Source organism: Lutjanus erythropterus, chromosome 23 (assembly GCF_056507025.1).
Source record: "Lutjanus erythropterus isolate fLutEry1 chromosome 23, fLutEry1.hap2, whole genome shotgun sequence".
In the NCBI taxonomy this organism is placed as follows: domain Eukaryota; kingdom Metazoa; phylum Chordata; class Actinopteri; order Lutjaniformes; family Lutjanidae; genus Lutjanus; species Lutjanus erythropterus.
In genome coordinates, this window is record NC_139339.1 from 17078168 (window position 1) to 17100311 (window position 22144).

General features: G+C 39.5%; 1 protein-coding gene across 9 annotated transcripts in view; it reads right to left on the bottom strand.

Annotated features, from left to right (window-relative positions):
* Window positions 1-423: 423 nt before the first annotated feature.
* Window positions 424-22144, bottom strand: part of slc12a6 (solute carrier family 12 member 6) — a 38717-nt gene continuing 16996 nt past the window's right edge. For 2 of the 9 annotated variants that reach the window (XM_084712729.1, XM_084712734.1), the window contains exons 7-28: window positions 17415-17450; window positions 15999-16129; window positions 14777-15018; window positions 14568-14692; window positions 14299-14484; window positions 13471-13635; window positions 12423-12521; window positions 12053-12110; window positions 11744-11918; window positions 10321-10439; window positions 10136-10234; window positions 9925-10044; window positions 9604-9708; window positions 9250-9418; window positions 8047-8242; window positions 7727-7896; window positions 7505-7636; window positions 7129-7236; window positions 6840-6896; window positions 4555-4787; window positions 4343-4476; window positions 424-2663 (exon numbers count right to left, since the gene is read on the bottom strand). In XM_084712729.1, the coding sequence (XP_084568855.1) occupies window positions 2572-2663; window positions 4343-4476; window positions 4555-4787; window positions 6840-6896; window positions 7129-7236; window positions 7505-7636; window positions 7727-7896; window positions 8047-8242; window positions 9250-9418; window positions 9604-9708; window positions 9925-10044; window positions 10136-10234; window positions 10321-10439; window positions 11744-11918; window positions 12053-12110; window positions 12423-12521; window positions 13471-13635; window positions 14299-14484; window positions 14568-14692; window positions 14777-15018; window positions 15999-16129; window positions 17415-17450 (2951 nt within the window). In that variant the 3' untranslated portion in view covers window positions 424-2571. Of the gene's footprint in view, window positions 2664-4342; window positions 4477-4554; window positions 4806-4936; window positions 5012-6834; window positions 6897-7128; window positions 7237-7504; window positions 7637-7726; window positions 7897-8046; window positions 8243-9249; window positions 9419-9603; window positions 9709-9924; window positions 10045-10135; window positions 10235-10320; window positions 10440-11743; window positions 11919-12052; window positions 12111-12422; window positions 12522-13470; window positions 13636-14298; window positions 14485-14567; window positions 14693-14776; window positions 15019-15998; window positions 16130-17414; window positions 17451-21162; window positions 21230-22144 lie in introns of those variants that run through there. The other 7 variants (XM_084712738.1, XM_084712737.1, XM_084712731.1 and 4 more) reach the window with 7 other exon arrangements.

Genomic DNA, 22144 nt, shown 5'->3' on the forward strand with positions numbered 1-22144 from the left:
AGATATGTCTCACTTGGTATTTGTCTATCATTTCTGTCTTTTGTTTTCATCAGTTTGTGGAGAGAAGGTCTATGGAAGCCCATTTCTACTAAGAAAGGCAAAAAGATGGCAACTTTGACAATCTTGATGGTTTAAAAACAGTATATTAAAGCCATTGCAGGTTAAAAATGATGATTAAAAAGCCAGGGAAGGGGTAATATTCCATATTCTTTGTTTTTTTTTTAAAACCTACAATTGCCTTTGTAGTTTTGACATACTGAAGTCATAAATCCCTTTACCAAGTCATAATCTTGACTTGGCCAAGTCAAAAATGTGTGTAAATGTAAATAAATGTTATTTTACATACAGCTGATTTGGATGAACCGAAGCAATGTGGTTCCTATTAAATTATTTGGCTGTCTAACATTTAAAAAAAAAAAAAAATCATAAAATTGTGACTTTCATCTCACAGACGATCTGAGTTTTCTCTCATTAATTTATGACTTTAATATTGGAAATTCTGAGTTTCTTCTCTGAATATTACAGCATCCCCTGGCTATGTTTTTTTTTAAAGCTACAATGGCCCTCATACAGCCATACTGACAAATTCTGCCTGTTTGAAATTTAAATTCTTACCTTGTTATCTTACAAAGTCATTATTTTACCAATATTTCAATATTTTGTCTAAGGCTGGGCAACATATTGATATTATATTGATATGCTGATATGAATTTAGATATGATTTAGATTCTGGATGTCGTTATCGTGAGATATGGCATAAAAGTTGACTTTTCCTGATGTTAAAAGCTGTACAGTTACAACAGTAACATAATTTCCTGAACATAACAGACTGTTGTAGCCATTGTATTATGTGTCTTTACCCACTGAGTTATAATATCCACATTACTTATTATTTATCAAAACTGTAATCATGTTAATTTTTCGTAAAGACATCGATGCAATAGTCATCCTGCAATATTGTTGCAATATCAAGGAGGTATTTGGTCAAAAATATTTGATTTCATGTATATTGCCCACCCCTAAATTTGTCTAATTAAGTCAAAACTTTTTTCCCCTCAAAATCTTGTTTTATTATCTTCAAAAAAAAGAAACAAGTTTGATTTATTAAGTCAAAATTTAGAAATCAAATTATTTTGACTTACTGTCTTTTTTTTTTTTTAACTTATTTCAGAATTTTGACTTTGAAAGATAAATTTGTAGACACAATTATGAGATAAGACAAAATTAGGAGTAGCAGTAGTAGTAAATAAAACTTTTAAGCATTTTTATTTTCATCACATCCAGCCTGCCTTTTTTACTTTGCCTGGAGAAAATGGGCCTCCACACAGGAGAGTAGATTCTGAGAAATAGCAGCAAGTTCAGACAAACGCGCAAGATTTAGAAAACAATTCAGTGTCACTCGACTTTGAACTTGAATAAAACAAATTCTGAGGTAAGAAAAGGAAAAAACTACTACTACATATTAGATCATACTAGATATGTGACTTTGACTATGACTTTCTTAAATGAACCACTGAGCAAGTTTAAAACTCCTCACTTCCTCTGATGCAGTGTTACTTTTCCAGTTTGTATGACTTGGAATAAACTTTACTGAGTCTTTAAGGAGGAAAAAAAGGACAAAAAAACACTTAATTCAGACAACTCAACACTCACATCCGCGTTCAAAATACATTCTGTACAAAAAGCAACCCTGAGTCTCATCAGTGGAACAACAGCTCCGTTTCTGGGACGCTTTGCAGCCTCTCTTGCACGCTCTACTTCATACATGTCATCTCATTCGCTGGTCCACCGCCCAAACACACCTAACACAACAGTGGTCCCTTTCTCCGACAAACCAAACCTCCTTCAGGTGGATGACTCACAAAACAAACACACACACACAATTGATCACTCCTGTTTTTTGTTTTTTTTTTTGCTCATTCGTGGAATTGTGTTGGCATTTCTGTAGCTTGACGTAAGTGGAATGGAAACCCTTGTCGTGACAGAAAAGTGTAAAGATAAAAGTAAAAAGCTGTAGGTGGTGAGGAGGAGGAGGGGGGTTGTTGGGTGTGATGACTGACACTGCAGCCAATGACTCTTTTTGGGACCCACATTCCCCAGAGCTAACAGGCCCCCCACCGTCTCCCTTTACTTCACTTCTGCGTGATCGTTTTTAATGCTGGCTTCCTTCCGTTTGTCCAATCAGGAGTAAATTGTGATGACTTCACTTCCTCCACCTCTGACCAGCAGGACACGCTCCAGTCCTTCTGTTATAACCTCGAGGAACTCCATGTCTGGGCAGCAAGTTAAAGAGTTTCTGTAGGTTTTTTTATGCCACGTGTCAAACTCAAGGCCCGCGGGCCAGACGTGGAATGGAAACCCTTGTCGTGACAGAAAAGTGTAAAGATAAAAGTAAAAAGCTGTAGGTGGTGAGGAGGAGGAGGGGGGTTGTTGGGTGTGATGACTGACACTGCAGCCAATGACTCTCTTTTTGGGGCCCATGTCCCCCAGAGCTAACAGGCCCCCCACCGTCTCCCTTTGCTTCACTTCTGCGTGATCGTTTTTAATGCTGGCTTCCCTCCGTTTGTCCAATCAAGAGTAGATTGTGATGACTTCACTTCCTCCACCTCTGACCAGCAGGACACGCTCCAGTCCTTCTGTTAGAACCTCGAGGAACTCCATGTCTGGGCAGCAAGTTAAGGAGTTTCTGTAGGTTTCTTTATGCCACATGTCAAACGCTGGCCTGCGATTAAATTGTATACAGCCCACAAGATAATTTCACGTGTGTATTATGAATGTCCCGTGGGTAAATAGCACTCCCACCACTCATACCACAAGTCCCACAATGCACTGCCACAGCTGCCACGCAACTCGAGAAATAAATCAGCTCGCAGTCGCGAAGATGCGAGCTTCTGTCAAACGACAATGTAAACAGGCTTGTCTGTTTAGGCAACTGACTCAGTGCAAAGAAACAAGTATATGAGGAGGGAGATGAACTGCAGCTCCACCTGAAACCAGGTAAAAATAAAAATAAGAGAGGAGAGCATGTCAATATGGACAGATGTGTCGACTTGATATAAAAAACTTTTTATGATCATGAATCATAATATTAATGTACACTTCTGTGGTGCGTGCTATTTTTAAACTCCAAGTCTGATTTGTGTACTTTTAAATACTTAATTGCTGCATTATTGTAAGTGATGATTAAGAGTCCAGACTCTGTCTCTCCTCTTCATCTCCTCAGTGTGCAGTTTAAAATTTTCCTAAAATACTGCTGGTTCTGTGGTGTTAGATTTTAAATCTGAAGCCTGCAGTGCACCATAGAAGCTACAGTTGACTTTTCTGTTGAAGTTCTCAGTGCGTTTTGGCCTTAATGTTAAATTGAGCAGGTCAGTATGTTCATCTGTTCCTGATGGGCTGATGGGTTTGTAATATTATTATATGAGCATATTTTTATGCCAAATGCAGTGCCATTGAGGGTTTGCATGATTAAAGTGTGCGATATCTTGTGTCCAGACAAAAAGCAAGCATTTTCAAATGTAACCCCCACCTGGATATGTGAGCAAGAAAAAAAATCTTAAAAAAAAAAAAAATAAATAAATTTAAATCTTATTTATTTTGAGGAAAAAGCTGTTGCAGTCTGGCTGTTCAAATTCATATTTCTGAATAAAATATAGTCAGTTTTACACTGTTCAATAAATGTTAATCCTGTTTGGCCCTCGACCTAGACTGTGTTTTAAATTTTGGCCCCTTCTGTGATTGAGTTTGACACCTCTGCTTTATGCTATGTGAGCATACTGTTGTCCCCACATGTGATTGTCTGTATCTGTTAGCTGTACCTCATCACAGAAGGTGCCCATATGAGCTTAGATAGGCTCTGTATCATTAAAATAACCAGAAATAACAAGAATATTTTGTGCTATAAGAAAATAAAGTGATACACTGTTACAACAGATTAGGACTTTTGTGGTAATAACAAGACAATAAAGAAAATGTCTACTTTTGAAACCACAAGCCCTGAAAATGCTTTCTGACTGAATAACAAACATTTTACTTCTTAACTGGCATATTATTGTATACTATTACTTTACTGATTAAACACTCTACTGACTCTGATATTCAATCATTTCAATAATAATAACAATAATTATATTTTAAGGCACATTATGTTATAATATTTTTAAGCATGTTTTGAAGTATTGCATGAGGCTGACTGAATGGGCAAAATTAGAAAAAGCTTTCTCAATTTAACAAAAAAGGTTTGATTCTCACTTGAAGTTGTTTTTGCATTTTGCAAAAAAGAGCATCCTGGCAGCAATTGGTAAATTAAATGTTAAAGAGCAACCCTAATCGTGAAGGATACAGTTCTCGTCTCCGTCTGGGTTCTTCGGGGGTCCTGGCATGTTGAGCAGGACGAGCCGGGCATCATGGGATTTGTTGACAATTACCTCGTTGAGCTTGACAGCGGTGTGCATCCGCCTGACGTTGGAGTGGTCCCTGAAAGAAAACAAGACGTGTTTGACTAAAACTTAAAGACACTCTGAGAGAACATGTGAATGTGGCATTTTCGCTCACGGTCTGATGCTCAGCATGTCTCTGAAGCCCTCGGGTGTGGAGCAGCCAGAGTGTGTAGCTCTGTACTGTGACGTCTTCTCTTTGGTCCAGGTCATCTGAACTCGTCGATGATGCTCTGAGCTGCCACCGCTGCTCGACGGCCTGTCTCTCTCTCCACCGTCTGTGTCATCGTCATCATCTGATCCGATGCTCGTCAGCCGCAGCATGGAGTTACGGTCCTTCACCAGCTGGGCCTGGTGAGAGACAGACGCCTTCTTTCTCATCACATCGCGACGGTTTTTGTTCTACCGTATTCGATGCCTCCCTCTTCTACATCACTGCTTTCCCTTCCCCAGCTCCTTACTCCTGTCTGTCTCTCCCTGTCTCTCTTTTCTCTTTGTACCTGTCTGTCTTTGTTTCCTTTGGAGGTGTTTGAGCTGTGGACTCCAGTGCTCCAGTACCTGGGGGAAAGATACACCTACAGACAACACAAGGTCACCTAACTGCTAAAACAAAACTGCATCTACACTAGCAGAAGCACTGGAGGTGAACTACAGGGACACAACGACATGAGTGCCAATAATCCTGAAAAGACCAGAGTCAAATGGCAACTGAAACTCAGCAGTGAGGAATGAAAACAAGTAGAAGAAATTTCTTTAATGATCTTTTTTAAAGTCAAACAATTTAGAGAAAAGACTGTTTAATAATAAAAAAGCACATTTGACCCAGATCAGCAAATATAAGTATTATTGAACAAACTCATCATGAATCCTTCAGGTAAAGCAGCTTAGGTAACACTATGTTTTATGGGGCGCGCATAAGACTGACATGTCAGTCATGAAGATGAAGGAGACTTTATAAATGTCTTTGACTGTTCATAATTGTATTTGGCAAGTTATGTCATTTGTGATGCAAAGTTGATATTGTTTGAGAGGTCTTTGTTATGACAGCTCGACAATAACATAGACCACATTACCAATGTCAATGTCCTTGTTATGGCAACTTGTCATGATTTAAGACCTCATAACTTATCAATGTCTTAGTAACGACATTGATCAAGAAAACATATAACGTCAAATAAAGTGTTACCAAAGCTTTTAAGAACTAAAATATTCACATAAGCGAGAGTGTAATAAATGTGAGATCTGGTATGATTCGGATCTCTAATTCATTGTCCTTTTGCTTGCCCTCGTGACAATAGAGATGTCAAAGGTCAGGGTCAACTAATACTAGAAAAGCATTATCTTGTAGCAGGGAGGATGCTCTTTTATTCACTATGCCAATATGCTAACAAAATATATATTTATTTGTGTACTAATGCATTTCATTAATTCAAAAATTAGTTTAACTGATAGTTAACTTTTTCTGAAGGATTCGGGAGGTTTTCTCTGATCTATGAACACTATATCTAAGTTGTTCTACATTAGACAGTTGATACTTTACTACTGTGTAACCAGTAAACTTACGTCATCAAAACTCCAGCGTACTCGCTGAGGAGACCAGTGGCAAAAGGACATGACACAAACTTTAATAATAAAGCTGAACAGGGGATGCTGTTCCTACTGTTGTTTATTAAAAAGTGTCACAGCACAAAAATATCTTTTCATGTTCCAAGTGTTATAAACGAAATACCTTGTATTACTGGGGAATTCTGTCCTGTGTTAAAATATTTTACAGATATATCCTGCTCTCAGAGGCATATACAAAGTGCCTTTCACAAAATTTGATCTCAGATTATGCGTAGACCTTGCAAACTCTAAAACAAAGCCGTTTCTCCTTTTAAGTCTCTCTAACATCTGTTTTTTATGTTGAACTCATGGAAGAAAATAGTGACCTCAAAGCCAAGTTGAGGGATCTTTATAAACCACATAATCTCCAGTTTGCTCAGGGCTGAAAAGCTTCAAATACAAGACGTTTTACAGGACTTTTATGAATTTGTTTTCATTAATTTTCAATGACATTTAACATATTATTTTTACTAGGGGTGTCACGATTCTCCAAATCCTCATTTCGATTGATCCTCTCTTTGATTTCGATGCTCGAGAACATGATGTAATTTCGATGGATTTCGATAAAAAAATCAAAATCGTGACACCCCTAATTTTTACAATTAAATATGGGACAGAAATAAAATTTCCATAATACAGTAAATCACTTTTTAAACAATTTTACTAGAAAATAGCTTGCTTTTGTTTGAACCAACAGATGAAAATACAGAACTTAAGTTCTATGCAACTATGTTTAAAATGGTCTCAAGAAATTCCTCTACAGTTGAACTTCCAGCTGGCTATAATCACTGACCTCACCTGAGACCTTGTAGCTCCACCTGCCTCTGGCCTACTGCTGCTGCTACCAGGATTTCCCTGATAAAATGATGCACGACAATCACAAACAAAACAGACCAGTAATATCATGGCTGATCTTGCATATAACTGCTGACTAATCATTTAATACAACTTTGATCCATCGCTGGGACAAATAAACATTGAGTAGAAGCTTAAAAGTGATTAAAGGAGACAAGTCAGTGATCTTGTAACTCTCCATATGCAATTCTACGCCCTGTCATCACAATCTCGCAATCTGGCCAAAACTTACCTCCCTTTCCCGGTCTGATTTAGACAATCGCATCTGTCTGAGCATCTGAGATCTCTGTTCCATCATCAGGGTCCTTTCATAGGTGTATGCACTGATGTCGCTGTCATGCTGAAAGGTGTTGGCAGAGGGGAACACAAAAAGAAAACAAAAGATGAGCACAGACAAAACTTTTATTGATTTATAGTTAATGTTAATGCCCCAGAATTTAGTTAAGTTTTATTAGTTTATATATTATTTTAATTTAACCCCTCCCATATCGATTAATTCAGATTATTACATCAGTAAGTGTGGATCTACTAAATAGAATTTTTTTCTAAATTGTGCCACAGAGCTCTGCTTAAATTCAAATCTGGATTTACTCTACTGAGAAGCGTACCATCTCAACAACTTCCACCTCAGCCTCGATGCGTAGGTGATAGAGGAAGGTTGCCAGATCCTTCTTCATCTGGATGGAATTATCCTCCATCTGGGCCACTGTGAAGATGCGCATCCCACACTTACGCCACACCTGAGGGGGAGAGAATATTCATACAAAGAAATTAGAGATGCAGCACTGGAGGAGAGATACAGCATAAAATACAGAAAAACTCCTTCTTACTTTGTGTTGTCGCAGCAGGAAGGGCAGCAGCATCAGCATGCCCCCGTCATGGACAATCCACCAGACGTCAATGTAGCCCTCTGTGCAGGGCTCACTGTTGCTGGGGAACAGGGAGATGTTTTTGGGCACCAGCAGGGCCAGGTGGGCTGCTGTGGTCACCCGTACTGTGTCTGGAAGGAAGAGAGGGGGCACTGTTAGCCTAATAACTCTGAAAAAACAACAACTGAAGTGATGATACCAAGGAAAGAATACCTCTGAACATTTTCTCCCTCAAACATGTTTGACAGTTTCAGAATTATTCTCCATCGTCTTTGACTTACTAATGAAGGTCTTCCAGGCCTGGGGGTCCTCACTTTGCCTCCAGGCATGAGGCCAGCCCATCACCACAGTATTGGGCTTCATTCCTCCAAGGCCGCTGGACTGGATCATGTGGCTGATGCCTTCACGTGGCTTCTGAGCCACGATGCACTGACAGAAGCCCTTCACACGCTCCTTATCCATCAGGTGCTTCAGTGTCTGAAATAAGACAAATACATGGCCAAAGGCTCATGAAAGGTTTCTGTCTATCATTGCTAGGAATGCTCAAGGACTAACTAACTAACTAAAGGGATAGTTTGGATTATTTGATGTGGGGTTGTATATAGTGACGTACTTATCTACAGCATATTACCCACAGTAAATGATGGTTGGCATGCAGTTTTGGAGAAGCAGAGAGGAGCTGCTGACCCTGTCCACAGGAGTTCATTGTTTAGCTTCCATGCTGGTACTCCTGCTTCCTGCAGCCTCTCCAAACTGGGGGCGTGTACGACTGAACAATTCATCAAAATCTTATCCAAATCCAAATATAGCCTACTGCAATTTTCAAATTGTAGGAAGTGCAATATTATGTTAAAAACAAAACGCATGTCAAAATATTATTTTAGATTAAATATTGTTGTGCTGGTGGCCATGTAGCTCAGGTGGTAGAACGTGTGCGCCAATGTATCAAGGCTGTGAGTCCTCTGCACCCAACTCCCACCTGCAGTTCTTTGCTTTATGTTATCCCAGCACTCTCTCTCCCCGTTTCTTGTCCTCACCTCAGCTGTATATACATATATTTTTTGTGCTGTAGAGTCCTAGCCTACACATCATATTCTGTAGACTTAAGAAAACATTGTATTGTGTTGTAAAAATCAAAATCAAAATTTCCTGACTTCTTAAATGTGAACATTGTTTGGTTTCTTTGCTCTTCTATGACAGGCAACTGAACATTTTTGGGTTGTGGACAAAACAAGACATTTGAGGATGTCATCCTATTTATCAAGAAAATAACTGACCAATTAATTGACAATGAAAATATTAGTTGCAGCCCGAATGATAATAACAATAGTAACAGTAAAGGAAGGAAACAGTATTTCCTGTATTGGTTATCATGACTCTCTGTCATCTAAAAGTAGCTAAAACTGCAGCCTGACAAACCTTGACACGAAACCCGAACACAACTAAATTTCTACTGAAACACTGCCAGGATAAGAAGTTCACACCTGCTCGGCGGCAAGGGCCTCTCCGTAGCTTTGTAGGAAGTTGCCGGAGACAACTGTGCCAACAATGGTCAGGCCCTTTCCCGCCTTCAGCTGGCTGGCAAACGTCAGCAGGCGAGGAGACTTGACGTGGGCGTCCTCGTCCAGTTTTAGTAAGACCAACACCTGGGGCCTGGAGCGGAACAGCAAGAAGAAGATTTGTGAGTTAATATAATCAATAACAGCAGATTCTCCTCCACAACCTAGGAAGAAATTATTGTTTGCATTTATAAGGATCAGTCAGTCTTATGTGGGGAATGACCGTGTCTATGCTGATGTTTATGATGGTGCAGTGAAAAGCGGCCTTCAGTACTGTACCTCCAGTTTTTGGTGTGTGGAGGTCCCTCCTCCAACCTCAGGAGGGCATAACGGGCAGCACTGAGCGAAAGACCACGGATCCCATCCCCCCACTCTTTCTCCGCTCTGATACACACAGAGAATATATATATAAATATACACTGAGAAACGTGGTGTGTATATTGTGAACTCCTCTAAGACACACACATGTGCACACACAACTAGATGATTCATACCGCAAACAGACACACACATACTAAACACACTTTTACACATAGACTGCTCTTGACCATGCTGTACATGTACTATCATGTGGGGGAATACATCTCCATGGCAACATACCCGTGATACTCAATGTACTTGTAGATCATGCCGGCGATCACCATGGCAACGATTGCGTAGTACCAAGAGGATATGAACATGAGCGCCAGGCAGATCGTCATCCCCAAAAATGACAAGGTCCTGGACACACCAGAGGCACAGATCAGTGTTTAAGTGTGTGAATGTGAGTGTGTGTGCATGTGTGTGAATGTGTGTGCGTGTGCGTTAGTACCAGTGGTAATAGGAGAAGCGTGGCCTCCAGTTGGGCGTTCTCAGGAGAGTCTGGAGGGCACAGGCCAGGTTCACAAACAGATAACACATCAGGAAGAACCTAAATAAAGACAAGAAATTAAACCATGAGTTACACCCTGCATACACGCACACACGCACACACACACACAGGCTGTCATGTCTCACATTGTAAGAATGGGGGCCACCAGGTCCAAAGATGCGATGAGGATCCCCAGCTCAGCTATCAGTGCTGTCAGCAGCAGGGCCCAGGTGGGCTCCCCATTAGCCTTCCCATGACCAAACACCTGAAACACACACACACACACAAAGGAAAAAGAGTAAAAATGTATACAGAACTAATGTCACATGATGTTGCATATTCCAGGGCTGGAATTATACCAGAGACAAACAGCCAGTCACGCAGATGCGGATTGTGGATATAATGCCCTTTCTAAAATTACCCTACATTACTGCCTATATTATGAGAATGATGCTTAATAACATTAGCCAACTACAAACATAAATACACACACAATCAAGTTTCTACATCACTTCAATAAACACTGATTCACTGGGGGCTCCAACCTGCTTTGACAAGTAACTGAAAGCAAAGGTGAAAGCATAAAACAAAGCAGATACCTGAAAGTACAAAGCCTCTCATCGGGCACACTTTGGCCCCATTACACAGATGGTTTTTCTCGCGTGCAACTCAACGGTAACTCAATGGTAACTGAAATGCAAATCAGTGCAGCACGGTTTGACTCGGCATGGCCCAAAGTGCCCATGGAAAAGCCCCAACAGACTTTACAACTTGCTGTAAAATCTGACAGGGTGCTATTTTACCAGCACCAAACTGGTACTTACTTTGGTAGTGGCCAAAAAAAAAAACTCAAATAAATACTATCACACACACACAGGATAGCCGGTGGATTAACAGTACAGAACAGAACAGGATTCGGCATATATCTTATTCTCCATTCAGTTTTTTTTTTTAGTAAGACACCTTAATGCTGCCTCTCATTCCCACAGTCTTCTCCCACTAAAACAGTGCAGCTAACCAACAGTCTTGCAAGGAGTTGAGGCAACAAAATCAAAAAATATAAAATTCATACAGGATCATACTGACAGAAAGACATGTGGCACTTTTTATTTTGGGTTTCTGGAGTCTGCAACTGAACATAGGAAATGTTTATATGTCATATTAAAGGGAGTCTGGTGTAAAATTTCCCCTAAATAGTGCAGGGAGCATCTGTTTATTTCAAATTGATAATACTGTATGTGCAATTTTTTTAACATTTTGTCACCCCTACAAAAACACTAAGTAACTCCTACAGTAATGTTATGATAAGGTTGAATGACATTGATTGATTTTAGTTACTGACTTGATTAATGGTTTAGTCTAAAAAGGTGTGTTTGTATTACTGACAGTAGTTGATCAGGCTAATTATCAGCAAACTGTATTCATACTGTCTTCATATAATGCAATTATCACTTACTGGTGCCCTAAATTTTGGCCTTGATGCACCAATAAATTTGTATATATCAAAGGCCAAAGTGGCTTTCTTACATTTGAGTCCCTGTATTTTAAATGAATGTTTGCAGCTCTAACCCGTAGGAATGGGATGATGTTGTCCTTGGCAATAGCCTGGAGGAGTCGGGGAGCGCCGGTCAGTGACTGGAGGCCCGCGCCACATGTTGAGAAGAAGGATCCGATCACAATGACCCAGGGAGAGGGCCACGCCAGAGTCCCTACCACCAGGTTCCCTCTAACAGAGTCTCCAAACCTGCAGGAGAAAAAAACATACAAAACAACCATTTAGAGCTTTAACAGCAGTGGACTTACTTATTAAAACTACCCTCTTTCTCTCACATGCAACAGAGCACACATACAGTCAGATAAGAGAGCAGATGTACTGACTTGTCTCTGAGGACCACTCCGTCGATGCAGGCTCCAAACAATACAACACTGCTCAGGTCTGGATGGTCAGCACTCAGGAAAACATCACTCAGGATACATTTGATTTGATTTGATTGGACAGCTAAGTGCCTTTTAGATATAATAGTACCACAAAGTGAGAAATCAATTCAGCTAAGCAGACAGTGATAAAACACTGCCTGAAATAATTAAATAGACAGCATTTTGCATGAACACTTTGTTACTAAGGTGCAGTAGAAGGACCGTATGCATGTAGTTTTCAAACATACATTCTCTGTGTGAATGGTTCTTTGAGTTATTTTTGAATTAGAGTGCCTGGAAATTGAATCACTAATCTGTCATGAGAGGATACAGACGATAGAGGTGGTGAGGATGGCGAGAATGGTTCCAATGGGGATGGAGCGCTGGGCATCTTTCAGATCCCCTGACCGGTTGGAACCAGCCATGATTCCTGAGAAAAGAAAAAAGTCATTTAGTTAGGTTAGAATATAATCATTACTATGAGCATTACAAGTTGGTATTATTATTTAAGAAAACCTATATGTTAGCTCATACCATGTTTGTTTAAACTGTATCTGATGAGTGTTCATAGGTTGTGTTAAACGAAATAAGGGTCAAAATATTCTTCAAATCATTACAGAAAATCCATTCCAGTCTTCAGCTGTTGACAGTTTCAAATTAAAGTATGAAATCAAACCAAACTGCACAGAATTTTGTTTAAATTTATTGTATTGAGTGAGTAAAAAGAAATCCAACAATAGATGCCATGGCAAACACATGATTTAGCTGATCCTAAAACAGCAGCTGTACCATGAGCAAGAATCAATATCACACCTACTGTGTTCTTCCTGCCAACAATGTATTTTCATAACAGAAGGATGGCAACATTATGTTTACATGTCTCATGTTTCTATTTCTAAGTTACCCTTTAACACAGCTGATTTAGTATTTGAGGAAGGGGAACAAACAAAAAGCAAAAACAGGAGTGTCTATTTTTCCCCAGGTGAGAATATTCACACAGCAACTAGATTAGCTATAAAGAGCGATTACATCTCCATAGAGAGGTTGTGAAAGATGACTGGGTTAAACACAGGACTCTCCTCCAGTACTATGTGAAACTAGACTAGCGTTGACTTTAGAATTTTGGACTTTTGTTTGTTTTTATTCGTTATCTATATAATTGTTTATTTTTTCAGTTGCACTTTGGTCAGGTTTAGGTACCCAAACTACTTGGTTAGGAAGGGATCATGGGATGTCTCCTCCATGTAGGTGTAAACAGCTACAGTGACTATTTATTCCCTACGTGCAAATAGCATTGTTGGCTACTGACACCTGAGTGCTGACTGCATCTGGTAATAAAATAAATCAATAATAAATAAATAATAATAACAAATCCATACCTGTGACAGAGGGGAAGAAGATGCCCACCAACAGTGTGAAGGAGGTGGTGATGTCAGCGAACACATAAGGCTGATGGGTGGAGGCCGGATGTGCAACACGAGAGGAGTTCAGGGAGCCTTTCTCCACCACGTCTCCTTTGCTGAGGTAGGAGCTCCACAAGTTTTCTGTGAGGGGGAGATTCAAAACGTGCTCGTTAGAAAGATTATGTTTTCATTATTCTCTAGATAGTGGAGTAATGGATTACATGTAACAGGATTATATAATCTGGATGCAAAAAAGTTAACCATATTCCACTACAGTTACAGATAAAACAGATGTAAACAGATTACAGATTCATTTAGTAAAAATGGGTATTATTAGTAGGATTACAATTTTAAAATAAAGAAGAACGATATACTACCATGAACAGTTAACACACAACTGCCAATTCATTATCATGGCCTCAAGTGGTAAGATCCTTCACTGGTCAGAAATTTGACCATCTTTTGGTCTTAAAATCAATCAATCAATCAATAAACTGCGTGCAACTCAGGAGGGAACAGCTGGACAAACTAATACATAGTAGATATGGTTCTATACAGACTCAGCTGAACTGAAATTAAATTGAATTCCTCAAAAGAATTCATAAGAGGCTGAAAATATAATTGTTTACGGTAATTTAATGCTATCAAATATGTTAGAAGTTTTAATCTGTAAATAATGGAATATTCATCATCTGACAACCAGGCACAGAAAATGATATGAAAGCACATAACTGGCAACTTCCAACAGTCTTGTCTGCTTCTTTTTTGCTTTTTGAATACTCATCACACAAACACACGCTCTACCTGAAATGATTCCACTGGCCAGACCGGGGATCCCTTCAATCTCAGAAAAATTATTAGATTTGAAGTATTTGTCACAGGAAGCGTTGAGTTCTGGGCTGTCGCAAAAATGCTTCCAAAGATATGTAGTCTTCTCCACTAGAGCAGGAGTGAGGCTGGGGTCAAAGGTCGGGCCCATGGTGCTGTTTTCTAATGGAAACAATACAGTGTGTCAAAAACGAAACTCAACAGGTGTAAGTAAGAAGGCTGGTGTGAGTAGGATATACTCCTACCATTACTAATTGTGAAGTTGGAATCCACTCTTTCAGCTGATTCTTTCTGCAGCAGTATGGTTTTCGCACACTGGTGGTCATCAATTTCATGGCCGCTGATCGTCCTGTTTCCAAGCATGCACACGCTGTGGATGGAGAAGTATACTGATGATTCAAAATTGCAAGAGTTAAAGGACTGGCCTCCGTTGAATTTTTGGATCAACACTTACGGGAAATTGGGCGGTTTGAAGGCAGAGACCAGCGCTCCGACGTAGATTGAAACAATGGATACAATGACGCAGGCCAAGAAGATAGAGGCCAGTTTGTTGACGTACTTCACGCCCACGAAGACCAGCAAGGACATCAGGAGGAGACAGATGGAGCCGTAGACCCGCATGTTGTTCAACATGGCTGCCCCTTCACCTTCAGGCTGTTTTGACTCAAAAATGGCTGCCTTAGGCGCAATGTACATCTGGAGGAGGGCGACAAAAGTGTGAATGAAACAGAGACGATGCAAAGACTTGAACATGAATTTTGCTTGATCCATCAGTTATTTAATTTTGCATGATTAACCACATTTACTGTATCACAGCAGGCATGAGCTGGTATACAATTTTTATTATAAAATGTGTTTACACATTCTGATGGTAACAACACAGCCCACAATGTCTAATAGTGTCATTAGCGTCATTGTCGCTGTGAACACATCGCTCTGCAGTTCTATTGGCAGTTTAATTTGCAACTCTGATTCCAAAAAACATTGGGACACTGTTTAATACATAAATAAAACCAGAATGCAATGATCTGCAAATACTTTTTCAACCTGTATTGAAATGAATACAGTACAGAGGTGATATTTAATGCAACTGATAAACTTAATTGTTTTTTGTAAATATACACTGCTTCTGAATTTGATGTCTGCAACACGTTCCAAAAAAGTTGGGACAGGAGTATGTCTACCACTGTGACAGTATCCTCACTTCCAAAACATTCTAGTACTGAATGTTCTTAAAAGAAAATGTGATCTAATTGTTGAAGTTTTCAAACTAAAATACTATCTCCCTTGCTTGATAACCAACTTCAGGTGCTCAGCAGACCAGGGTCCCCGTTGTCATGTTTTGAGACAGCTCTTGAATACAGACAGGTCAGTCTAGTACCTGAACTTTGTCCTGCTAAAATAAGCAGGTATGTCTCTGAGAAAGATGTCTGGATGACAGCATATGTTGTTCCAAAACCTGTATTCAGATGTAGCAACAGACTCTGTTCCCAAGCCTGTGTAGTATGTAATGTGCAAATCATTGCATTCTGTCTTAGTTATGTTTTACACAATGTCCCAAGCTTTTTGGAACAGGGTTTGTAAATACAAGAGGAATCCCCCCTTAATAATCACTACTACATTAAATTAAAATTTTAGATAAAACCCTGGAACAAAATGGGTTAAGGTAAACCCACCAGAAGGATCTCGATGGCTCCCAGGATGTACATGGCTCCAGCGAAGGTGGTACCCAGGTAGAAACAGAGGCCCACCGCCCCCCCAAACTCTGGACCCAGAGAGCGACTGATCATGAAGTAGGCACCTCCCGCTGGAGGGGGAGGTGGAGGAGAGGAGGAGAGGAAGAGAGAGAGAGGGAGAGACAGAGAGAGCGGGGCAGGTTGTACATCAGGGTTGGAAGAAGTGGAAATGGAGAGGAAGACAGGGTAAAATAAGGAGGTAAAAGAATTGTAAAGGATGGAGAAAGAGAAAAACAGAGAAGGTGGTGGACAAGAAGAGGAGATGGGACGTAAAAAGAGAGAGAGGGATGGATGTTAGTGATAATGTGATGTTAGGAGGTAAAGAGAGAGAGAAAAGAGTACAGATGATGAGGAGTCATCCTATGCTTGAAGAAATAAGCATAATGTTCTACATGACACATTGGAGTAAGAAGACAGAGCAGATCTTTGGTCAAATAGCATTTGCAAAAAACTCTTTACTGTTTGTTGCCTCACTTGAAGTGCACGCACTGTCCATAGAGAGCAGAATAAGTGGACGGCGTTCCCATGACATGACATCACCCATTAGTGCATGGGAAGCCACAAGTTTGGCATTAGTGGGGTTACCATTTTGTTTTTTTGCAACAAAAGCAAGTGCAGTACCGACAAAACCATGGAGCTGATTGTTGCTCATCTGTTCAGCAGGAAATAATGGCGGTCAGTCTTTCCAATATTAATATTAGTAACAGAATCTTGATTTATATTTTATCAATATTGTCCAGTTTGACAGTTTGATCTGAGTTTTGGGAGGCTCCGTTGGAAACCACAGACACAATGGCAGCCACCTGGTCACTATCTTTACCATATTACAACTAAACACTACATTATGTTTCTGAGATCATTTTTACCCAAAAAAGGGCAATGTAGCAACAGAATCAGATGGCAGCTTTCAGCACAGACTCAGTAATTTGTTTACCTCCTGCTCCCATTTAAGTTTATGATTTTTAGTTTATCCCAACAGTTCTACTGCACTACTTGTGTGAATGTGAACATTTAGCATTTTAGAACTTGGGCTTGGACATTATAAAACAACGTTTGGAAAAAAAAACAAAAAAACATGCAAGTAAGGTATCAAAAAAAATGTCCCCACCAGGAAGATATCAGGCAAATATAGCAAGCTGTAAAGACCAGTAAAAGACAAAGAAGGTAACACCATTACGACCAAAGGAAGTCAGCTGATTAGATGAGTAAAACACTTTGGGGAGCTGCTGAATAGACCCCCACCACTAAATCCTCCAGATATCCAGCAGAAACCAAAGCAATACAGACACTACTGAACGGCAATGCAGCAGGATTGGATAACATGCCAGTAGAAGCAATAAAGGCGGATTTGAATACCACGTTGGGGCTGCTGTATCCACTCTTCGTTAAGATCTGGGAAGAAGAAGAAATACCATCAGACAGGGACGATGGCTTTATCAACGAGCTCCCTAAGAATGGAGACCTAGGGAACTGTTCCAACTGTAGAGGGATTACCCCACTCTCAGGGCCAGAGAACAAATTAAATAGAGTCAACATGGATGCAGCTGACCAACAGCTCTGGAACCAAGACGCACGATTCAGGAAGAATGAATCTCATACTGACCAGATTGCTACTCTCCACATTATCATTGAGTGGACTTCCTAACTGTATGTCAACTATGAAAAGCCATTTAACAGTGTCAAAATGGAGACCCTCTGGAAGCTTTTGAGACACAATGCTAGTTAATCTTATCAAGAATAACTATCATGAAATGATCTGTAGAGTGATACATGACGGACAGGTTACCAACCAGTTTGAGATCAGTCCTGATTCAAAATCAATCTTCATTTGAATAATTTGATATTAATTCATAAAATCCCAAGCTCTTTTATTATATATGCTTTTTTCTCGTGGATGTGTGAGTCTTTAACCTTGTTCGACTCGCATGGCCGGCCTCTTCTTTTTTTTTCTTCTTCACACAACAAGAAAGTGGTGTTTACTTAATTTAACTGATTTTTAGTTACACGTGGCTTGAATGTAGCTGGTTTCCCATGAGCTGCAGTGGGTGTTTCTTGCTCCTGCCCAGGATTACAAAGCTTTCTCCAGCCCAAATGCTTGGCAAGTTGGACTCCGGGGATCACAAGGCGTACACAGACCGGTACATAATTTATCTACACCGTGAAATGAGCCAAAACAGCAAGAGAACGGGTGTTAAAAGACACGTCATCTCCAAGTGGAACTATCTGCTCTGTTGGAGGTAATTTAAAGAGGCTATGAAGGCATGGCCATGGTAAACACTGCAGGGTCAATTCTTAACATAAACTTTAATAGTTTTAATAATGCACCAGGATAGGAAGCTCCTTCTACAATTTACAGCATTAGTTCTCTGAGAATCTCTTTCATATCCATGCAAAACTGGTATCATAGCTGAAATATACCTAAAAGAACCAATATTGAATCATATCAAATCAATTCAGGACCTCTTGGCACTACTATCAAACAAACCATCGGTAGATGTAGGGCAAGACCACAACACTAACAACTAATCTCCTCACAAGTAGGACTGTACATCCCTAAAGGAAAGATGAAGATCATGAGGATGAATGCAAGGAATGCTGAACCAATCACACCTGAAAGCACCCGATTCAAAGAAGTCATTTAGCTAGTTTTGGAGTACCACTAACAAACAGAGAGGTACAAATGCAGATGTCAAAGTAACAATGGGCAAGGTAAGGACAGACTCCTTACAGCTAAAGAACATCTGGCACTTGAGAGGGATACAGCAACAAACAAAAATTAGAGCTCCAATGTAAAATCACTGCTGCTTTACAGCACCAAGACAGAGAATGACAGGGATTACAATTAATAAGGTGCAAACCTTTATCAACAACTGCCTAAGAAGAATTGACAATACCCATCGTCCAGACCAAGAATAGCAATGACGATCTGTGGATGAGGACACCACAACAACCAGCAGCAGAAGAAATTGGAAGAAGACAAGAGACCAGTCAATGAACACCCATGATGGGATCTCCAGGCTTACATGAAGAGACTGAAGTACACCTGGTGTCAGGTAGTCAAGAAAGTAAACGATAGAGAACTCTGTAGGTCAGGTATAAAGGGCCTTCCATACCAAAAGCGATAACTATAAAAATAAATATAATGGTCTAAAAATCACTGGAACTATAGTGGATGGCTGAGTCCACGACAACTCTTATAACAAAACTCCTCTCGTCTTTGCCTGAGAAACCATACTATTGTGTGTTTTTTTTTTGTTTCTCTGCGCATCTTACAGCATGAACAGGTCAACAATATCCATTTTTCTAAGCTGCCAACCCAGCTGAAGCGTACAGAGTGTGCTTGGCACCACTGTTCTTCGGTTTAGATGCTCACATCGTTTTCGTTTTTGTTACAGTAATTAGTCCCGGTGTGGAAGGCCCTTAAGCAAGTATCAAACAGCAACCTTTTTTCATCCAGTCTGAATTTGTGTTTGTGTGAATCAATTTCTTGTCAGGAACGGAGGTCATTTTGTTTGCAGCAAGGGACATACCCAGAAGGCCATTTGAGGGGGGATAAGGGGGCATGTCATCCCCCTTGTTAGCAAAATGACCAAGTGCACCCTCCTTTCACATTTTGCACAGTATTGCAGTATTTTATATTTATGCTGCTTTTACATTTCCCACAATGCTGCTACTTTTGCACAGTCTCGGATAACAGTTATTGTGTACTGGACAATGCATAACGTTTTTTTTTTTTTTTAACTGCATGTAGTAATTGTACATGTGTACTTCAGTTACTTATTTGTGTTCTTTCCATTTATCTCTCCTGATATCTTTATTTAGGTCTCCTGTGTTTCTATATTGGTATTTTTCAGAAAATTTCTTATATTTTTTTTTTCTTCTCTTTTTATATGTGTGTTTCATTTATAAGTGGCATTCAGAGTTCTTTTTAACTGTGCATATGACAGTAAACACTTTGACTTGACTGATCCAACCGCAATAGTTGTTCATGAGTTGGTTTACTATTCACACATGAACAAAATGAACTGGGTCCACCCCCCCTGTAAATTAATTAATTAATGTCTATTGGACAAATCCATTCTGACATCAGTTTCTGTCAACACTGGAGCTATTTTTTTTTACATTAATCAAAGAAATCAGTCAAGTCAATTTAAGAGTTGTTATTGAAAGCAGATTTAACAACAACCTATGTACCTACAACAAGCTCATCCACACTTGTTGCCATTTTTCTGTCTCTGATTTTAAAAATATTGCTTGCTAGTCATGTAGGAAGATGACGTACCCAGTCTTAATCCAGCTAAGTAAGCTCTAACTGATCAATTGTTTATCTGATCAGGGAATACAGGCATCAATGAGCAAAACACCACACATACTTTAGTTTTCTTACTTGAGGATTGGTACCAAAACTCAGTTATTGCATTGGTGCTATATATACTGTATAAAAGAAATAAAAATAAAACCCAGTCTGAAATATGCTGAACTTCCTCATGTACAGAGTATTGCCATACACAAGTGGTACTCCAAGTGAGCTCACACAAACAGTAAGCATAATTTGCTGATACAATTTGAACCAGTTATAAAACAGAGCACAAGGGGAAATCATACAGTAAGAGAATCTACAAATTCACTACTGGCTGTGAGCTCAGAATTCAATGTTTGGCTTCCAAAATGCAACAAAAAGCATGCGCAAAGTTCGAGTATATTGGACAAACAACAAAATTCATGTTAATAATATAAATGGGCATATGAATGTGATGTGGTTAAACTGAATAAATGCTACAAAAACTCCCTGTAAAGTTTTTCTACACATCTCACAGATTCAAAGAAAGGAAAATCGTGCTCTGCTGTATTTGGGAAGCCAAACGCTCGTGATTACTCTTTTCCATTACCCAGAGTAAACTACATAAATAAAGTATTATTAACTACCATCTGAGTCTAGATGGTGAGAAAGCATGAGAGCTTGAAGCTGAGAAAAAAAGACAGCATGGAATGAAATGTCTGATGCCAAACAAGACATGTTAGATTAATTCTCTATGTTACCAAGGGTTTTCATTCTACATTCAATTATCGAAAATGTCACATGCCAGTGGAAATATCACACTACTTTGACATTTGGGATATTCGTCTAGAGGCGTTCCAGTGAAAGGTAAAGTCAATGGCAGATAAATATCCTGGGTTTTTAAATGTGCACAGACAGACAGGGAGAGGTAGACAGAGGGAGAGACAGGACAAACAGAAATAACACTCATTAGAAAAAAACATATGTTCTGTACTGCCGTAGTTGGAAGACGAACTAAGGGGAAAACAACCTGGAAAATCCATACATCTTCATAGGACACTTGGCTGAGTCAAGTCAAAATGGCTGTCATAAAAAAAGTTTAATTATGGTGGAAATAAGCTGTGTGAGAGTCACGTAGCGGCTTTGTCATCAAGATGTTGGCTATATTTGCATGTCCTCACGTCTGTAGTTATATTTTACTGCTGAATTGCTTACTGCTGAACCATCAGGCTGGCTGAACCTCATTTCACAGTAAAGCAAATGATTAGTGTTGGTGCCACTGATACAAACGATGTGTATGTGTGCACGTAAGACAGTTTTCAGCTATGTCGCGATCATGACTAAAGCCTCATTCAGACTGGATTTATTTCTCTCTGGGAGCTAGGGTGATTTTAACACTCCACACTACCATCACAGCATTGTAAATCCTGTCCAAATGTGGCTTATGTGGGTGAAGTACCATGAGTTGCCAGGTATTTATTTCACCGGATTAACCAAAAACATTTACTAAACGTTTTCTCAATATTGTCCTCTCCTTTTTGAGGTTGATATCAATATTTGAGATTATTTTTTTTTCATTTTTTGTTAATATATGAGCCAAAATAGAATGTCTCATTAATAAATCTCTTAAATTTAATTATTTAAGAACTGTAACCAAGATATGTGCTGAATGGGATGTTTTACAGTTAAAAATAAACTTATCAGAGCTAGTGGGCCGACTATGCAATAGGAACACTGTATCTAAATTACCTCAAACACATTTTCTGGAATTTCTGGACTCTAATTTCTTATCATTTATTGGCTGCCA